The 20,277-nt window shown below is 37.8% G+C and overlaps 3 protein-coding genes across 8 annotated transcripts in view; 1 reads left to right on the top strand and 2 right to left on the bottom strand.

The window, feature by feature from the left end:
• The first annotated feature begins 201 nt into the window (after positions 1–201).
• On the top strand, positions 202–14,754 carry LOC107677171 (myosin light chain kinase, smooth muscle-like). The gene is made up of 13 exons (XM_016471965.1): positions 202–422; positions 493–640; positions 851–1,007; positions 1,775–1,921; positions 2,195–2,291; positions 2,367–2,570; positions 3,000–3,217; positions 12,535–12,658; positions 12,752–12,904; positions 13,081–13,210; positions 13,363–13,450; positions 13,563–13,703; positions 13,898–14,754. Exons 1-13 carry the CDS (start codon positions 418–420, stop codon positions 14,101–14,103), a joined length of 1,818 nt encoding a protein of 605 aa, XP_016327451.1. The 5' UTR covers positions 202–417; the 3' UTR covers positions 14,104–14,754.
• Positions 3,814–12,220, bottom strand: LOC107677180 (uncharacterized). Of its 6 annotated transcripts, none has more exons than XM_016471978.1 (6): positions 11,761–12,220; positions 7,987–8,252; positions 5,564–5,657; positions 5,152–5,256; positions 4,476–4,631; positions 3,814–4,206 (listed from the first exon to the last, which is right to left on the bottom strand). In XM_016471978.1, the coding sequence occupies exons 1-6, from the start codon at positions 12,154–12,156 to the stop codon at positions 3,916–3,918; spliced, it is 1,308 nt and encodes a 435-aa protein (XP_016327464.1). In that variant the 5' UTR covers positions 12,157–12,220; the 3' UTR covers positions 3,814–3,915. The 6 variants fall into 6 exon arrangements, with proteins under 6 accessions (XP_016327464.1, XP_016327466.1, XP_016327467.1 ...); XM_016471980.1 differs by having other exon boundaries at positions 5,152–5,253; positions 11,761–12,219; XM_016471981.1 differs by lacking the exon at positions 11,761–12,220 and adding an exon at positions 9,362–9,763.
• A 78-nt stretch (positions 14,755–14,832) lies between the features above and the next one.
• The window catches only part of LOC107677173 (bifunctional coenzyme A synthase-like), an 8,738-nt gene continuing 3,293 nt past the window's right edge, over positions 14,833–20,277 (bottom strand). Inside the window, exons 3-10 of the mRNA XM_016471967.1 lie at positions 19,808–20,022; positions 18,456–18,587; positions 16,954–17,143; positions 16,774–16,838; positions 16,599–16,683; positions 16,417–16,514; positions 15,351–15,497; positions 14,833–15,250 (exon numbers count right to left, since the gene is read on the bottom strand). Coding sequence (XP_016327453.1) covers positions 15,179–15,250; positions 15,351–15,497; positions 16,417–16,514; positions 16,599–16,683; positions 16,774–16,838; positions 16,954–17,143; positions 18,456–18,587; positions 19,808–20,022 — 1,004 coding nt within the window. The 3' untranslated portion in view covers positions 14,833–15,178. The remainder of the gene's footprint in view (positions 15,251–15,350; positions 15,498–16,416; positions 16,515–16,598; positions 16,684–16,773; positions 16,839–16,953; positions 17,144–18,455; positions 18,588–19,807; positions 20,023–20,277) is intronic.

Raw genomic sequence — 20,277 nt, 5'->3', positions numbered from 1 at the left:
TTATATATATATATATATATATATATATATATCACAATTAAATGTTAATGCAGGGTAGAATGTGGGTTTGGAAACAGATTTCTATAAATTGCATTCAGACGTCTCATTATGTCTGTAGCCAATCACACAAGCCTTCTGTGTCTACTAGTCAATTATATGCCAGATTTCATTATCCCATTGCAAGTCACATGACTGATGAGGCCCGATGAGCCATGTCTATATGTACATGTCTTGTTCAAGTTCATGAGTTTGATGTGTGTGTTTCACTGCAGACGTCACACTCAATAACACAGCCAGCTGTAGTTCAGGGGTGTGTGATTTCTGGTTAAAGGAGTTTTTCAGTTTTGCCGTCAGTTAGTTGTTAATGTTACTAATCATTTAAGGTTAGGCCACAATCAGTGCGTTCTTACAAGAGAAATGAGGTACTTGTAAAGATGGAGTATCTACATTGTGGTTTAAGGAACTGAACTACTTCAGTATGTGTGTCAGTAGACTCTCCTTCTGTTCTCCAGGTGCACTAGCTGAGTTTTTGGACCCCCAGCAGCAGGTTGTGGTTGGTGTTGGAAGAACAGCTCGACTGCACTGCCGTTTCAGCAGCTCTGGGCCTGTGGCTTCCTGCTGGATTCATGACCGTGAAAAGGTCTGAGCTGTTTGTGAAGAGGAACATGTATTTAATTCATGTGATTCTCCACACCTGTGGTTCCTCTGGTTGGACACCTGTGTGAACTTAAGAACTGACTTCATGAATCCACTGCAACACACTTGTTTGTTTGAAACTCATTGAGTAGAGATCAACAGAATTGGGAAAAAAAGCTTGTTTGATATTTTCAGTGTGCATGTTTCTCATTAGGTTGTGTTAGAAGGGCCGCGAGTGTGTGTGACGAACACCTGCAGTAGCAGCACCCTGGTTCTCTCTGATGTTCTTCCTGTAGATGTGGGAAGTTATTCTCTTTTTGTTTGTAACCGAGGAGGCACTGCTCACTGGACCATAAGCCTCCGAGTCATTGGTGAGAACTTTCTAATCTAGCTTGCTTTAGTCCTTAACCTGTTCTTTAGTGTGTAGTCCGTATATATCTGTGGTGATGGCATAACTGCCAGTAATCCGATTGCCTTTTTGTTCTCATTTGTGGTATTTTAGTATTTATATACCATTTTAATATTTATTAATTAATTATATTTTCAGTTTTTTATTTTAGTTTTAGAAATTTGACGTCCTCATCATTTTTTCTTTTTTTTATTCATTTTATTTCGATTTAGCTTTATTCTTTTGAATTGCCATTTTTCCATTTTCAGTTTTTAATTCTAGGTCAAGGTGAAGTAATTATGTACACTTTTTTTAATAATGGTGAAATTTGTATTTTTTTTTATTAGCTTTTATAAATCGTGTTTTAGTTTTAGAAATGTGGTGTGCATTCCCTTTTTAAAAATTTCTGTTTAGCTCTACTTTTGGGTTCTTTAACAAGATTTTTTTTTTTTTTTGCATTTTCAGTGTATTTTAAGTTACAGACATTGTGCTCGTTATCATATTATATATTTTTTAATAATATCTGCATGGCTTTAATTTATAGTTTTATATTAACTGGAAATATAAAGAGTAATTTTTACATTTTAGAAGTATGAACATTTGTCTGTTTTTTATTTATATATATATATATCTCTGTTTTTCAACTGTCATTTTTTCCCCTATGTTTTGAATTAACACTATTTATTTATTTATTTATTTATTTTAGTTCCCAATAACCTTGCTTCTCATTCACTTTTTGTTTCTCCCCAGATCGTCCAGACCCTCCAGCCTCGTGTCCGTTTGTGTCCCAGCTGACCCCCACGTCTCTGGTTCTGTCCTGGTCTGGGCCATGCTATAACGCAGCGGGAGTCAGTGATCCCAGCAAGGAGTCAGACTGCATTAAGATGAACACTGCAGGTAGACAGACGCCAACTGTTAAACCAATTAAATGCATGCAAAATCCATATGCATGTTATAAAATATATAAATATTATTCATGTTTTTAATATAAAGTTTATATATATATATATATATATATAGTTTTTTTTATAATGTGTAAAAAAAATACTTTTATATATTACTTTTATTTAGGCAGTATTAAGTATATACAGTGCAGTAAGGATGCTTGTGCTTCTTTTTGGAGTTAGTGATGCTCAAACAAGAGATTAAAGCAAGATTAATGCGTTACAGGTGAACCACAATGGGAAGTGACCTCATATGTGGAGGTTGTGCCTGACACCACACACAAAGCCAGGGATCATTATCACGTCCATGAAAAACTAGGAGTGTGGGTATTAGTCTATTCATAAAATCAGGTCTAAAACTGATATTTATCTTAAATGGTCATCTTCTACCTCCGCAGGGGGAAGTTTGGGGAGGTGTACAGGATGAGCCATAAGCAGACGGGTTGGGTGTGTGCTGGGAAATTCTACCGGGCCCGTGTCTCCAGAGAGAAAACAGCAGCGCGTCAAGAAATCAAACTGATGAAACAATTACACCACCCCAAGCTGGTGCAGTGTCTCGCAGCCTACGACACCCCGTCCGAGATCGTCATGATTCTGGAGTAGTGAGTTGAAAATCCTAGACGGATATAATCTATTTTTTATTTATTTTTTTTCAAGTGACACGAGATGGCTTTTTCAAATATACACACACTATATATCTAACCATTTTAAAGTGTTCTATGGAACTGTTATGCATGAACTTCTCATCCATTAACATTCAATTTAATGTTAAGGGAAATATCAGATTAAGTTTTTAAAATATTTAAAAATGCATTTAATTTAATGGCTAAAATGCTCATTTGATGAACGGTTTCAATTTTATAATTTAAATGTAAAATTTCGAGGTGGTCTAACTAAGTTTTTACCTACCAGAAATGTTTGAAAACTTTTTTTTTTTGATCGCTAAAATGTTACTTTAAGCTTTTAAATCATAACTTGTGTACAAATGAAGCCACTGTGCATTTCTAACCCCTAATTGTTCTGCCTTAAAGTATTGCAGGTGGTGAGTTGTTTGAACGGATAGTAGATGAGAATTTCGAGCACACAGAACCCAACAGTGTGAACTACATGCGTCAGATCCTGGAAGGAATCCAGTACATTCATAGCAAACGCATTGTTCACCTCGACCTGAAACCAGAGAACATTGTCTGTGTGAACAGCGCTGGGACGCTCATCAAGATCATTGACTTTGGATTGGCCAGCAAACTGGGTGAGTGATTTCTTTTCTTTTTTTTTTTCTCCCCAGAGCGAGTCAAACAATTGAGTCGAAGTACCAAAACAGGGTATCCGCAGGATTTTTATGCTCAAATTTAAGACTTTAAGACCTGCACAAATAAATTGAATACCATATGAGCGGTATTATACCACCTGACTTTGAAACTTGCAGCGCTCATGTTTATTTAACTTTCTGTCCCCAAATTTAAAACCTCTTTGAAATTTTATATATAAGACTTTCTTGTACCATTTAAGACTTTTTACCCCTGATTTCACAGTTAAGGCTCAAGTCTATCAGACAAAAATGCGTGTCTGGGCTGTTTTAACTGAAAGAAACTTGCACGGACATATCTTAAAATGTCAGTGCCATTGGTTTGTTTCAAGATGCACACCAGTAATTTTTTTTTTTCCCAAGACGCGTTTATAAATGATACTTGAATGTCCTAATTGAACTATGGCCTAATCCTGGATTAACCTAAGTCCTGTCTGTGAAACTAGGCCTTTATGGCCTTACATTTGAAACTAAATTGAAGACTTTGGACCCACAGAAACCCTGCAAAAACATAAATAAAATTGTAAAAAAATCCCCAATTTTGTAATTCCGCATAGAAACTTTATTTCTTATATTCACATTTTAATAAATCGAGATGCACTGCAGTACATTCATCCCCGTCTGGGTTCAGTGTGTGTGTGTTATGTTGGGTTGTGGTTGGGGAAGAGCCACATGAGATGTCCCTTTGAGCATTCCCACTGAATCCGAATCAGACTCCCGGATGTTAACGTTTTAAATTCCAGAACCGGCTCTCCACACTGATGGCAGGTCCTGAACAGTCCTGTCAAACTGGATTTGTTGACCACCCATTTTCTTTCCTTCTGATCTGCTATTCCTCTTGTCAGTGAAATGGGATCAGATGCTGTATCAGACAAAGATCTCATGGCATTTAAACGTTCCTCCAATCGCAGGGCAGTCTGTGTAAGTTCATCCTACAAGACGGAAAATCAGTGAGCAGTTTGGACTCATTTGAGTGAATTGCTGATTCTAAAACTTTTTGATCTAAAGGTTTATTTAATGCTTAAATATTTTCATAGACAAATTACCGTGGTGTGCATTTCTTTGCAAAACTAACATTTTAATAGAATTTGTTTTTTTAGTGAATAGTGAAGGAAAAGCAGCTAACAAGTGTCCAGCATACATTCATTCCTTAGTAGGCGTTTTTTCTAAACTTTCCACTCAACTGTCCATTTTTACCAACCTTTCTTTTCTCCCAGAGCACTGTATGATCTTCCTCTGTAGTTGTGCTTGAAGATGAACTCTGCTCCATCATACAATTTTGTTCCTTGTTGTAACCCATCCTGACATCTGGGTCCGATCCATCCTCTAGTAGTCGTTCAGGCTGTGCTTGTTTATCCTACATGGCAGAAAATGGTGACGCATGCAAGTTTCATGCAGTTGTGGTCGCCACAACTTTATTTAATATGAATTTCCAATGATGAGCAGTCAGATATGTTGTATGTTGATCACTTCAAAATTTGTATGTGGCTCATCCAATTAGTCTGTTGATTTTTAGTTTTCAATCAAGTGTGCATTAAAAACGGACTAGATTTACAAATCTTTTAGTTCACATTCCAATTCCAAATGTGAAAATCAAATATGAAGTACCTTTTGGTTTTGTATTTTTAAATCGCAAGATTTTCCAAATATAGGCATGATTACATTTGTTGAATTTGCCAAAACATGGAAATAATTTTTACAATTAGTTTATAAACTCTAAAACCCTGTACATGTATGGCTGAAAATAACTACAAAGTTGGAATTGAGTGTCAAATAGTTGGAGCCAAATTGTTTGCGGGAATAAATTAAATTTTGCAATAAATTAAGTGCTGCATTGCAAGCCAATGGTCACAAAACTAGCATATGTGAGCACTTACCGGCTGATATAACCATAGGGGAGGGACGTCGTAGCAGATCCCAAGGACCTCAACGTTTGTGGACTGGAGATCTGGACTAGGCTGAGGTGAATCGCTCCGAGTCTGCTATGACAATTAATGTTTGAGATTGTTGTATCAGATGCAGTGTAAACCAAATGCATATAAGATTTAACAGTGTGACGCGAGTTAGTTAACTACAGCAAATAACCATTAAAGAGTGTGGCATAGGTTGACTGACCCAACAAACAGTCCATTGTGCTAGTGCAATATTTTATAATATATATATATATATATATATATATAAATAAAATATTTATTTATTTTATGGCAATAAGTAAGGATACTTGACACTTTTTCCCCAGTCATCTCAATAGCAAAGTGCCCCAATTTACCTGAATTTACCGTTACATACCTCAGATTTCAGTGCAGATGTTGATTTCTGCCGTTTTCCTCTCTTTCTCGGAGATTCACTGGAATTGTCTTGTGAAAGATGTTCACCACACACCCTTAATAAACGAAAATGAGAAAACATGAAAATATGAACTCTGAACTACACCTTCCCGATCCACACAATATATTTCTGTAAAAAATATTTTTCCCATTTCTAAATGGTTACTTGTGTACGTTTTACAGAACTTTTTTTTTCTACTTGTATATTTAACTTTTTTTTTTAATTTTTTTTTTTTACTGAATTTAGTTGCTTTTTCTTTTTAGTTAATTGTGAAATGTCCTTGGCAGTTTCTTGGTGAAAACTGTTTCTACTTTTTTTTTTTTTTCTTTTTTTTTTACTGATACTTTTTCAGGATTCTTTGATTCATAGAATGTTCAAAAGAACAGCATTTACTTTTTGGATTTTTTTTTTTTTTTTTTTTTACGTTAGCTGGCGCCATACTGCTTGATGTGTTACCATGATTACCAAAAGGTCATACGAAACTGGTAACATTTGCTAGATATCAACATAGTCCTTGGTATCCATCCCGCAACTAACATATCGAACCTGTCCAGCAAGAAAGAAGCCAGCTCTGGGTCACTCTTAAATCCCTCGAGATCTCGGAGCTGTCGCCACCGCTCGAACGCTCTGCCGATATTGATTCTAGTTTTGCCGTGAACTCTATTGCTTTCCCGTTTCGCTAGCAGGTTCTGTGCGGTCCGAGGCGAAGGTTTCAGTTTAGAGCGATCCATAATCCGCGATGACTAGCTGACTGTTTCTAAAATTACCTTCATTTATTGTAACCGCTAATCTCCAACACAACCATTCGCGCCAGACTTTGTGTTGCCGGACGTGACGTAAACGCGCGGTTTCCTTCCAAATCCGAGCCGCCACACTTAAACAAACCCCCATTCACTACAGCAAGCCTATGTTGTTTTAGTCAGTAAGTATATTTTAATGTACTCGCTTAGTAATTAAGCTCACTTCTATCAAAACGCAATCATTTAATCGAGTAGCTTTAAAGAGTTTTCAATAGTTCTCTCGCTCTTTGTGCTTTAAGCACGAATACCAGCACTGCCATCTGTCGACGTGGATCAGCATGACTGTCTCTTAGTAGATCATGGTCTGTTGGACAATTAATTCCCTAACTTTTTTTTTTAATTGCAGAAATATAATCCAATACAAATACAGAACATAGAACATATGGGGGAATTAACAAATTACAATTCACTTAAACCGTTCTATAATACGAGATGTCTTCAGAGGTTGTTTTTTTTTTCATTTGAGGAGACTTTTTGGAGTGGTGACAATGTAGAACAGAAGCAAATATTTTGCAGCTAGTTTTAAATGTAAGGTATCTAGCCTTGTGGATATGGTATTTACCCATCATCATTCAAGTCAAGTTTAAAACATCATCTAGCTCCTTATTGTCAGAAATATTAGAATGCAAAGGAACCTTACTGCTGGAAATACTACAGAGCTGATCATCGAAGCCAGAATTGTGTAGAATAGTAACAGAAATGGAACAAATGTGAAATGGATTCTTCCTCTTGGCAGAAAGAGCAGAGTGGAGAAATATTATGGTTAAAGTGACTTTGATACTTATTACAAGAATAATGATGAATGATTTTAAAATTTATTTTATTAAACAAATTTATTTGGCATAGTCCATACCTTAAATTAATATTTGGGTAAAGTGCAGACCATTTTGTAACAAATTTGTTTAATAACAAAATTGTTGCATTTGAATTCCCTTATCCGTCCAACAGAAAAGCAGCAACTTGTGCATCATTACTCAGGGTTTCTCCGTCATAATCTTTCCACCTTGTGAATGTCGTACCGATTTTCTTTTTTTTTTTGTGTGTTATTCAGTCTTTGTGTTCTGACTATTCATAATTTGTTATTCATAACTTATTGATTCTCCCTAATTCCTGTTTTCCATCTTTTAAATGTTCCTTTCTAAAATAGCCTACCGCTTGTACACATTCAGAAAGTCTTCCAGTTTTGTGGACATTAATCAGATGGCTGTAATTACACAGAAAATTGAGACGACACAGCATTTTGACCACTGGATTAACAAAAATCATTTCAATTATATGAAGCGTTTTCTCCGCATTTGCAGTTCCTTTACAAACCTTTAATGCAATCTTTATTGCATTTTTTTTCTTTGCATTTTTATATCAATATGGTACAAGATTTTACTATTTAAATCAATGTGATAAACTAGTTAGGTTAAAAGTAATCTAAAAGTAATCAAAAAATCTTTTTATTATCTAAAATGTGTAATGTAACGGATTACGTTAATAACTACAATTTTTGTCATGTAATTTGGAGTCAGTAACGTAATGGACTACAATGTGTAATTAATCTACCCAGCTCTGCGTGTACATAATTTAGTTCTTTACCTGTCCAGCAGATAACAAGCAACCTCCATGTCATTCTTCATGCCTTTCTCCACCTTCAGCGCTTTCCATCTGGAATATTCCTCGCCGATGTTTACTCTGTTTTTCTGCCTCAGTCTGTCTCTCTCCCGCTTCACGTCTGTCCTCTTTCGCTTCTTGGATAGAGCTTGTATTGTCTCAGCGGTTGATGCATAACAGTGATCCATTTCTTCCTCCGAAACTTCTGAATTGAAGTCCTGGCTGATCAGTGATAGACCTCTCACAGTCTCCTAAAACAACCCGTCTTACGGTTTAATATGGTGTAAATTACACTACTTTATAATGCATTGGCCTATACATCAAGTAATTGTAAAGTAAGTTTTAAAAATAAATACAAATGTATGCATCCTTAACTCTAACCCCCTCAAAGATCCCCCAAGCTGTTTCCATGCATACCTCTGCTTTTTGTAAACAAGTCACAGGCACAGCTGTATTTGTAAGATATCGACGTGCCTTTCCCTCATCTGCTCTGAAATCGTCTCGTGAAAATTTTCACTGCACAACTTCATGTGCTTTAAGTATCGAATAGTTAAAGTAATATCCCGATGAACAGAAGCCAAAGCTTCAGTCGCTCAGGACCGTTCACTGGAAATCTGTGAAAAGTCACCCTGTCACCTGTAAGGCTCGCTAATGCACTCTTACATACTCGCAGGTTTTTTTTCTTGAAGTTCTTGGATCCTGGAAATGTACACTTGTGCATTTTTTTTAAAAAACCCACCAGGACCAAAGTCAAAATGTAGAAAGAAAAACGCACGAAACTTGCATACAGCATCCCTGATCCTCTGCTGTAAACAGCGCAGCGCTTCCAGGATCATCATCTTTCTTGTTTAGTGGCAACTAACATTTTAAGGTGCATTTCCGCCACCTACTGTGCTGGAGTGTGGGCCAGCGTTTTTTATTTAATTTTTAATCGCGTCTCCCTTAGGGAAAGGGATTTTGACCAGTTTTGCAGCGTCAGCCAATGAGCAAGAGGCGTTAGATCGTGATCTCACGGGTTTTTTTTTTTGTTAGTCCACAAAAGTTATTAAATTGGAAAAAAAAAAAGCAATATTCTCTGCTCTCAAACGCTGGGGGCGTGTCTGCTGTCGGCGCTGAAACCACGCCCACTCGCCGTAGAATTCAACCAATCGTCATCTGATTGGTTGTTCTACAGAATTTCTGGGAGACGTGTGTCGCGTTCTTCAACGTTCCGACTTGAAACAAAGATGCCGTGACGCCAAACCCCCTCATGTTCCGTACAACTGGGGTATTATCGAACTATCTAAATTATTATAACGAGTGCTAATTTAGCAAAAGGCAAGTAAAACTGTTAAGAGTCAAATTTTACAAGCATACATACCTCCTTTGACGGGACAGAAAAATCCTCGGGATTTGGTACCGCATTACTCAACAAACGCAAACTGCGTTGATGAGCAAGGCCAAAGTCCACCATTCTCCAGTTCTCGTAGCTCTCCCGAGAAAAATGCTTGTTACACACAAACATATTCGAGGTGTCGGTAGTTGACGGCCAACCAACCGCCCGCAGCCAGAGTCTAGCCCTGGCGGCATCGGGGGGAAAGCTGTGCAACGCACCCGAACTTTTACACCACCGAAACAAACACTTGCGACCCATACTATAAACTCCTAACTACTGCGCGGTCTCGGTGTTGCCAACTATTTGCAATGGAAAGTAGCTAAACCCTGCTTGAAACAAGTATAGGTCTCTGCAGGAAAGTAATGGGAGTTCTTCTTCTGGTGTTAATGGCGGTTGGCAAACCAACTTAAATGGTAATTTCCCGCCACCTACTGGATAGGAGTGTGGAGCGCATAATGATTGGAAGTTTGAGAACTATAGCCAAAAAAAACATATTTAAAAAAATTATTATTCCGCTTTATTTACGACAACTGTATCCTAAACTCTATTTATCAGTCTTGTTTCTTTTAAGAAAATAATTCATGAAATATTCTTGATTTGCTTTGGGCCATTTCCTAACAGAACCTGAAGTGACAAATTATTTTTTCCGAACTATCCTAAAGCTCGAATTAGTTAATCTTGCTCCTTCATATGCATCACACTCTATAAGTATATTTTCTACTGATTCTGCATGACCACATTTGTCACAATTTCCAGTTTCATGCTTCCCCATTCTATACAGACACTGATTTAACAATGTCCAATACGCATTCTTGACATTAAAACGTCTTTCCTGTTGCCAAACTTTCTTTCTTGACCTACTTTCTCTTGAATATGATGAAAGTGTCTACCTTTTGTTCCACTATCCCACTCCTTCTGCCATTTCTTTCTAATTTAGTAATGGGAGTTACCAGATCGGGGCGTTTTTAGACCATGTTTCCTGATTGGCTGATGTCATAGTGACGGTAGGTTTAGGGGTGGGGTTAAGGGGGATCATTTTGATTGCATGATTGAGAAACACCCTGCAGTTTGAAAACACCCACAAATTCAGAAACGCCCACTTTTGCTCTGCAGAGACCTCAATCTCTCTTGAAAAGTACCTAAATGACGTCATGCGGCATTAAAGGGGTCATATGATGCGTTTTCAATTTTTCCTTTCTCTTTGGAGTGTTACAAGCTCTTGGTGCATAAAGAAGATCTGTAAAGTTGCAAAGACTAAAGTGTCAAATCCAAAGAGATATTCTTTATAAAAGTTAAGAGTCAGCCACACCTACCCAAAATGGCTTGTTCTAACACGCCCCCACATATCTACATCATTATGTGGGAAGATTTGCATAACGCCGCCCAAATGTTCACGCAAAGAAAGAAGGCGTAACTTTTATTCTGTGAATGCGCTGTGTGATTCGTTGTGAAAGCGAAACTTTGAGGAATTCGGCCAATCACAACGCACTGGATAGCTGGCCAATCACAGCACACCTCGCTTTTTCAGACCGATGAGCTTTGTAAAAATCGACGTGTTTCAGAAGGTGGGGATTAGAGGAGAAACAATAATGTACAGTATGTGGAAAATAATGTGTTTTTTTTTAACCTTAAACCGCATAAACACATTTCATTAAACCAAATACACAAAATAATGTTCTTTTTAGCAACATCATATGACCCCTTTAACATATTGATGACGTCATCACGTCTTATTTGCGTAATTGCATTCTGCGTAATGTCGGCACTTCAAAGCTGTTGAGCTGTTTTTTTTCCCTTTTAGAGTCGCTAAAGTTTGTCCAAAAAGTCGCTAGATTTGTTGCTAGTCGCTTTTTGAAAAAATAAAAAAAGCCACTAAAGGAGTCACGTGCTGTCATGAATAATTAAGAGACAGTGTCTTCTCATAGGATAAGAAAACTCGGTCTCATGAATAATTGAGACACCTATGTTAACTTGTGACGTCGCCACGATTTTATACCCGGAAGACAAAAATGGCGGAGAAAAGCTCAATTACCCAGTTTTTTCCTACAGTTAAATCTTACAGATGCCAACGTTGCTTTAATGATGTCAGCACACATAAATCTGTTAAGATCTCAGAAAATGTAGTTTAGGGTTTCATGACCCTTTAAAATGCGTCCGAAAGTTTTCCACACAGTTCCGTTATTGTGGGGACATTTCCACGCCCCAAAACATGACGCAGCACAAAACGAAATGTGATTGGTTGCTTTACCTGTCAGTCATGTGGCCTATTGGGCGGTCCTTGGCCATTCAAAACGGTCAAGGTCCCCAGACCTTATGCCGTCAGTCTGAAGCTCTGGCTACGCGACACTACTATAATTATAACATAAGCACACAATGCAACTTACACTAATTGGTGGGCACGTACTGCCGACGATGGCACCAGATGTCGGCGGGACGGGAGGATGAAGGCCGGGGCGGGAGATAGTCGGCTCGGCCCCGTTCACCAGTAACAGCGGATTATCAGTGAATCCCAATTCTCTCCGATGAAAGTTTATAAAACTATCCGGTGTAAAATGTTCACTGCAAAGGCGGGTGTTGGTGGTGATCCTCAGCTCTCCATCAAGGTGCCTCTTTACAAACTTAATCCACCTCTTCTTGATATCATCGTTTTTAGGAAATTTAAATAAGGAGACCGAGCTATTTTGTAAATGATCGCAACCTGGTAATACGCATTTACGTGACGCAGGCATAGCTAGCTGGCAAACTAGGCTGTAGTAACTAAGTGTTAGGGGAGGGGCCATGCTCAGTGGCTCCAGTGTGTCATCGAGACATGATTTCAGCCCCGCCCATAAACAAATCCTGAACACAAAAATGGTGCAAAACCGTTTAATGGTCTGTTTAACTCCACAGTTCAGTACTATGTAGTTCACAGACTTTGCAACATGTTTTCAGCAATACATTTCTAACATTTATGTGTTTAGAAATTGTGCATGGTTTTTGTACTGAAACTTAAGAGGATTATCACGTCTTGGAATTAAACTGTTAATGTCAAAAACTTCATATATAAAATACAAAATTACCTTTTTATACAGATGACTATTTCAATGCATGTTATGTATATATGAAATATATAACATTTTATATAATAAAGTATATAAAATATTTATTTATTTATTCAGAGGCCGGGAAACATCTGATGGTGTTACATGGGACTCCAGAGTTTGTGGCCCCAGAGGTAGTCAATTATGAGCCTGTAGATCTGGCCACTGACATGTGGAGCATTGGCGTCATCTGCTACATCCTGTAAGGGCTTAGAATGAAGCAGTTTATGGCCTCCACCTCCATTTCGATTTACTAATATGTGCACTTTCAATTTTCTTTTCCACCATTTCCCAGACTGAGTGGCGAGTCTCCATTCCAGGGAAACAGCGATGCCGAAACCTTAGCTCTGGTTACTGCAGCGCAATGGGAGTTTAACCCTGAGAGTTTTGATGGCATCACTGATGAGGCCAAAGATTTCATCAGTGGCCTATTGAGGGAGGATAAGAGGTGAATGAAGAAATGTGAATCAAGAAATTAGCATGGTCACATCATGCATGTTTTATTAAACTTTATTCAACAACAGTCATGCAAAATGGTTATGGCAAAAGTTATTCAAGTCTCACATTCTATTGTTGTATGCAGGTTTTTTTTTTTTTTTTTTAATTCAATTTTTACACTCCTAGAACAAGACTATCATGTGAGAAAGCATTAGCTCATCCCTGGATAGCTTTATTTGATGACTCAAACTCCAGATCAACCAAATCCCTTAACAAAGACAAGATGAGAAGGTTCCTGGCCCGACAGAAATGGAAGGTATGAAATTTAAGAAGTTACTTACTTGCAGCCGTTTTAGAATCGAGATCTCCGATGGTTTTTTTTTTTTTTTTTTGTGTTTTTCAGGCGGTCATAAATATTACTTTTTTCTTTTAAAACTGCAAATCATGCACATCTGTTCTGTCTCGCAGAAAACCGGAAAAGCCCTGCTTGCTCTGAAAAGGATGGTTCACTGCAGCAAATCTGATGCACTGCATTCTCCCTCCATTTCTGTAGATGGTAAGACACATGAGAATCTGTTTGTCCAAGTAATGCAGTGTTTAGAAAGCCGTTACACATTACTTTTGCAATTCTGTTGGTTTGCCCTCTTATGATGTCCCTGCGATTTCAGCGAATGCTCTGGGGAAAGAAGCCGAACAAGCTGTGGCATCTCTGGAAAAACAGTTGTGGAGTGAACCACGCTTCCATCGAGCCCTGCATGACCTCACTGAGAGCTGCGGAGCCACGGTGCACCTGGCCTGTACAATACAAGGTACAGTACTGCTTAGTGTTTGGCAAAAAAGTATTTTTCATGTTTTTGAAAATAGGTGATACCAGACACTTTTGCAAACCAGCAGAAATGAAAACGCATGGCTAGTGTGATTTTGATTTGTTTAAAATTTAAAAAACAAGACCGTGTAGGGTTTTTATTGGACCATAATTCTCTGAAATGACTTCTGTTTGCAGGATATCCTGACCCTGAAGTGGTTTGGCTGTTTGATGAAGCGCCGCTGGAGAAGACCAGACGCGTTCAGATGAATTATGATAAGAACGGCATTTGCACACTCACCCTTGCTCAAGTACAACCAGGGGATTCTGGGATTTACAAATGCTGTGCGTCCAACAGCCTGGGGCAGGCGCGGTGTTCTGCCAGACTCACCGTGCAACTCTAGAACATCAAATCTATGATAAGTGTAAAGAAAATGGCAGATTTCTAATGCGAAACGGAATATTTGGAACAGTGTGCAAAAATGATTGAAACAAAAGTGCTTTCAAACTATCCACGTTTTACGTCACTCGAAGCTGTTGTAATTCACAATTTCTGAATTGTTCTATTGTTGATTTAAGTCACGATTTACTCCACAATCTTAATGTTAGTTTCAAGTTTAATTTCTATAATTTTCCCTGGTGTGAAACATTTTAGCCATTAATTTTGTTTGAGCATTGTGTTTTTCTACAGAACCTGGGCATGATTTGATTCTGCTTAATTTAAGACAAAGAAATTTTAAAATGTTACATTTGCTGTACATGCATGCGTGTGTGTGTGTGTGTGTATATATGAAGAATAAATGTATTAAAGTTTTATTAATTTAAGATGTTTTTTTTAATGGCTAATCCATGAATACATCAAAAATCATTTTGTAAATTTGCCTGAAATCACTGACCAGTTGGTCTGTTATGGGTTAATCTGACATTCAGTTTTAACTTTGGTCTTCAGGAGGCACAATATAGATTAATAACCGTCTTCTCTCTTTCAGAGCATGTATAATCTACACCACAATCATGGTCAAAGCCGTTTCCACTGAAAATAACTCCCAGCGATTCGATTAGAAAAATAAGTAAATGGCAATGCAACAACCAAATATGACAATATTTGATAACCGGCACAAGAACAAATGGTAAACTGTATATTGCAGATCTATTAAAAGTGCTCAAGGTGTTTTCTGTCCCAAATCTGTTTTACTGCATTAGGAGAGCCACATAAGAACTCAAACTGGCTCATTTGCTTTATGAAGATTACTGGTGTTTGATGAAACAAATGGTACATGACTTAAAGGCACAATATGTAATTTTCGCCAGTAGAGGGCGCGTATTCAAAATAAATGAAAGCGGTAGTTTGATGACGCTGTGACTGAGTGTGAAATCTTACATATTGTGCCTTTAAACAAACAGTCGCTCATTTATGCTTCTGAAATGAACTAAAATATTTCACTACATTTTGAAAACGTATTCATATTGAAGCCTGTCTCAGGGTGAAGGTCTGATTTCTTCTTGTCTCTTCTGAATCCGCTGCTGTAATAGATTCCAGGCTTTCAACACCTGGGGAAACACACATGCATTAATGATGAGCTGCATGTTTTGAGGTTAATAAAGCCCATCATCCATCGAGTCGTTCCTGATCTGGTGTGTGTGTGTGTACCTGTCTCTGAGTAACGTCAGGTTCCCACAGTGTGCACAGCACTACGTTAGCATGTTCTATTAGCTGTGCATTCGGCCACTGGCTCTTCAGTCTCCTCAAGGCGTCTTCCTCCTCCACACCGTCTCGCTGGACTATACGCTTCACTGCCTGAAACCGAGAGAGAGTTAACACATCTAGAATGTCCTAATATTGTTATATATATAGTGAGATGCAAAAATCTGTGATTACTAGTAAAGTTTTGAATTTAAAACTCTTTTCTTCACAAATTCAAAGAGTGAAAAATCTTCTTGAGCTTCAATGGAAGAAAATCTGACAAAAAGTCACATAATCAATGCCACTAACTACCGTTCAAAAGTTTGGCTTTTTTAAAAGTTATATTTATGGGCTTTTTAATGTGATAGGACAGGAAAGCATTGGGTGGAGAGGGGAACGGTATCATCAAAGTGATGGCTTTAAAAAAACAAAACAATTATTCATATTTTTATTCAGCAAGGACACATTAAATTAATCAAAACTGACGGTAAATACATTTATAATGTTACAAAAAAATTATATTTCAAATAAATGCTGCTCTTTTCAACTTTCTATCAAATAATCCTGAAAAAAAAAAGAGTATCTCCATTTTCACAAAAAAATCAACGTTTTCAACATTGATAATAATCAGAAATGTTTCTTGAGCATCAAATCAGCATATTAAAATGATTTGTGAAGGATCATGTGACACTGAAGACTGGAGTAATGATGCTGAAAATTCAGCTTTGATCCCAGAAATAAATTACATTTTACAATATATTTAAACAGAAAACGGCTATTTTAAATTGCAATAGTATTTCACAATTTTACTGCCTTTACTGTATTTTTGATCACTTAATTCCAGCCTTGGTGAGCAGAAGAGACTTCTTTCAAACAAAAATCTGAAATATTTCTTATATATCAAGCTCTTTGTTTTGAATTTTTCAAAGTGCTGTTTTTTTCATGTTTAAATCCCAGAATATGGTCTCAGGCCTTTCGACCTCACAGTATTTAAAAACAAAACAAAAGCGTGTCTATATTAAAGCTTTAGCACCTCTTCCTCTGGGATGGTGGCCACCCAAACCTCATGCACCAAATATGTCCATCCCGCCTCGAGCAACACGGCCGCATCCACCACACAGACACGCTTACCTGAAAAGAAGAAGTGAGAATTAATCGCACTTAAAACAGAAAAAGTTCAGATAGAGCATGAGATGAAAGTGATAAATGCTTCACCCTGCTCCTTTGCTTGTTTTATTCTTTTCTTCACCAGCAGAGCAATCTCAGGCCACACAATATCTGTCAGAGCTCTCAGACGCTCCTGAAAAACAAACACACACATAAACACAATGTGAACAGGAGGGAAAATGTGTTCTGAATTCAATTATATTTATCTGTCGAGTTAAATTACCTGGTTACCAAATACTTTTCCACTCAGTACTCGTCTGTTGATGGTCTTATCCTCGTTAAGAATATCTGACGGCAAAAAAAAAACTTTGAACTGACATTTTTCAAATTTTCTGTAGGGAAAAACTGCAGGCCAGTATAAAGTGAGATCCATTCGGTGACTATACACATCTCCTCTCCGTACCTGGGCCGAACTCCTGGACGACCTTATGATAGGCGGATGTTCCCGGCAGGTAGGCCTCGTGACCGAGCTGATCGCAGTCAATCCTCACGGCGCCGAGAGCCTCCAGTCTGTGTGCTATAGAGCTCTTTCCAGACCCGCTGCCGCCCGTCAGACCAATCACATACGGATCCAGAGGCAGATCTGGCTGCGGCTGCAAACACAAGAACAGCAAATTAAACCAATACTAAGAGCTTTACCTTTATGTGGATGAAATGTAAGTAATAAACAATAACTTGAATCTTTTATAAAACTACATCAAGATAAAATGTGAACGCTAAGTGAAATGCTACAATATATAACAACACTTATGACCATAATTATCATTTTAAAGTTTGGGGTCAGTAAGATTTCCACAAATATATGAAGCAGCACAACTGTTTTCAACATCGATAATAATCAGAAATGTTTCTTGAGCAGCAAATTAGAATGATTTCTGAAGGATCATGTGACACTGGAGTAATGATGCTGAAAGGGGAAGTCGTGGCCTAATGGTTAGAGAGTCGGACTTGTAACCCAAAGGTTGTGGGTTTGATTCTCGTACCGGCAGGGATTGTAGGTGGGAGGAGTGAATGTACAGCGCTCTCTTCCACCTTCAATACCACAACTGAGGTGCCCTTGAGCAAGGCACCGAACCCCCAACTGCTCCCCGGGCGCCGCAGCATAAATGGCTGCCCACTGCTCCGGGTGTGTGTTCACGGTGTGTGTGTGTGTGTTCACTGCTGTGTGTGTGCACTTTGGGTGGGATAAATACAGAGCACTAAATCCAAGTATGGAATCACCATACTTGGCCACATGTCAAAATTAAGCTTTGATCACTGAAATAAATTATATTTTACCAAATAATAAAATTGAAAACAGTTATTTTAAATAGTAACAATATTTCACAATATTACTGTTTTTATTTTAATTTTGATCAAATAAATGCAGTCTTGGTGAGCAGAAGAGGCTTCTTTCAAAACATCAAACTTTTGAATGGCACTTTATATTAATAAATACATCATCTCAAAAAGAACAGAATACAAAATAGAGAGCTGAGCTAAATCATGCATCACATGACCAACATGCACATGACTGAATGGTCTTCATTAAATTACACAGCAGTCACAATGCCATGATTCTTTAAATGAATGTCTGAACACCCAGTGATACGGAAAAGACAATAAGTTCTGTCACTCTTTTTGCTTAACAATAGGTTTTTGTGCATAATCCTGCAAAATTGCCTGAGACGTCTTCTATGTAACAATCCATCCTGAATAAGAACACACTATTAACCAAGTCCTCATGGAAAAGTCTTCTTTCCAATAACACATAGTTAAATACGCCAGTCATGTTTAAAAAGACAAATATAAATAAAACCGTTATGGACAAATGCATGATGTATGGATGAATAGATGAAATGCATTATGTGATTGTGGAATTGTAAGTACTATAAATTAAGATAAATGAATGCGGGATGTTCGTACAGATGGATGTTTGAGCAACGTGCCCAGCATTCTTGTTCTCAGGCTGGAGGAACTGATCTTCTCCTCCTCGATGTCCGCATGATGGGCGTCTTTCAACAGCTGGATCTCGTACAGAACCAGTTCAGCCAATCCCTGCACAGAACAGACCACTTAATCTCACACTATGAACAAATAAATGACCACAAATGGTGAAACATAGAGAACAGCAAAGTCCAAACGCACTGGGGTCACCATGGTCACACTGAATTCACACGGATAATTAAATTCAAAGTTTAGTTCACACATGTCTAGTTTATGACTTACTGAGGATTAAACATTTGAGGGGTGACAATAAATCCACATTAAACTTCACGAGAAAGACAAGCATTATAATGAATAAACTAAAATTATATAATTAATACTATAAAAAAATTTAAAGTTTTTGAAAGAAGTCTCTTTTTGCTCACTAAGGCTGCATTTATTTGATCAAAAATACAGCAAAAGCTGTAATATTATGAAATATTATTACAATTTAAAATAGCAGTTTTCTGTTTGAATATATTGTAAAATGTAATTTATTCCTGTGATGCAAAGTTGTATTTTCAGCATCATTGCTCCAGTCTTCAGTGTCACATGATCCTTCAGAAATCATTCTAATATGCTGATTTGCTGCTCAAGAAACATTTATGTTGATACCAGTTCATAGTTTTGTGAAACCGTGATAATTTTTTTTCAGGATTCTTTGATGAATAGAAAGTTCAAAAGAATAGCATTTACTTGAAATAGAAATCTTTTTAGTAAATATCTTTACTGTAGGGCTGCACGATAAATCGAGATCGCGATTCGACCGAAGCTGCGATTGTCATGCGTATCTTTCAGTGAAGCACGGTTCTGTGATCAGTAGTAAATCTCCATCCAAAGGCCAGAGGGCGCTCTCTCGCGCTGAAACTCCAAATACGCCTCGCAGAAGAAACCCAGAAAATGCCCATCGCTGCAGTTGTCAGTGAACTACGGCTATGTGTAGTAAATTCTGCTCCATCTGAAAGCACGTGATGATGATTTACTGCTGATTACAAAACCGGCATTACTATCAAAATGCGCATGACAATCGCATTCGATTAATCGTGCAGCCCTACTTTACTGTCACTTTTGATCAATTTAATGCATCCTTGCTTAATAAAAGTATTAAGTTCTTTAAAAAAATCTAACTGACCCTAAACATTTGAATGATAGTATATATTTGTTTTACTAACAAAGATATTCAGATATTTTTAAGTGTCTGAATACATTTTGAGCTACTGTATGGTTGTGGTTCTCTGGTCTAACGATAAAGATTTTTACAGGCATCGGATAACAACCAATAACATTCTCACATTTTCCACACGCTTCCTGTTGACAGCTTCACCGCCTTTCCTCGTCTCCTCGCTGACCACAATGCACTGCAGCTCAGGGTCGCTTATGGATGGGCCGAAGGGGTCGGAGAGAGGAACGATTTCGTACTTGAGCGATGGTTTTACATCGTTCAGAAAGTCCTGGAGCTTCTGCACACGCTGATAATACGGCTGTATCAACTCCTTCAAGACCTTTTCTACACAAAAAGCAGAACACATTTAAGAAACTACTACAAAAAATTAGACCATTTTTTTGCGGTCCAAACGGTTTTGACACATTTCCAAGCGTTTATCAGTTAATAACAATGGTGGCAAAACCATGTAGATACACTTTTAAAGCTTTTTTTAGAGCTGCTTTGAACAGATTTAGCATGTCATCACTTGCTCACCAATGGATCCTCTGCAGTGAATGGGTGCCGTCAGAATGAGAGTCCAAACAGCTGATAAAAACA

The sequence above is a fragment of the Sinocyclocheilus anshuiensis genome, unplaced genomic scaffold, assembly GCF_001515605.1.
Source record: "Sinocyclocheilus anshuiensis isolate Anshui unplaced genomic scaffold, SAMN03320099.WGS_v1.1 scaffold392, whole genome shotgun sequence".
NCBI classification, from domain to species: Eukaryota; Metazoa; Chordata; class Actinopteri; order Cypriniformes; family Cyprinidae; genus Sinocyclocheilus; species Sinocyclocheilus anshuiensis.
This window is presented reverse-complemented; position numbering and strand designations above follow the sequence as displayed.

Bases quoted from the DNA above. Each gene is read 5' to 3' on its own strand.
- LOC107677171 (XM_016471965.1), top strand. The intron at 1,922-2,194 runs GTAGACAGACGC...AATGCGTTACAG, and splicing joins CATTAAGATGAACACTGCAG to GTGAACCACAATGGGAAGTG. The intron at 3,218-12,534 runs GTGAGTGATTTC...TTATTTATTCAG, and splicing joins TGGATTGGCCAGCAAACTGG to AGGCCGGGAAACATCTGATG.
- LOC107677180 (XM_016471978.1), bottom strand. From the start codon at position 12,156: ATGGCCCCTCCCCTAACACTTAGTTACTACAGCCTAGTTTGCCAGCTA. The intron at 8,253-11,760 runs GTAAGTTGCATT...GGGTTGTTTTAG, and splicing joins GTACGTGCCCACCAATTAGT to GAGACTGTGAGAGGTCTATC. The intron at 5,658-7,986 runs GTAAAGAACTAA...TCGTTTATTAAG, and splicing joins GCTTGTTATCTGCTGGACAG to GGTGTGTGGTGAACATCTTT.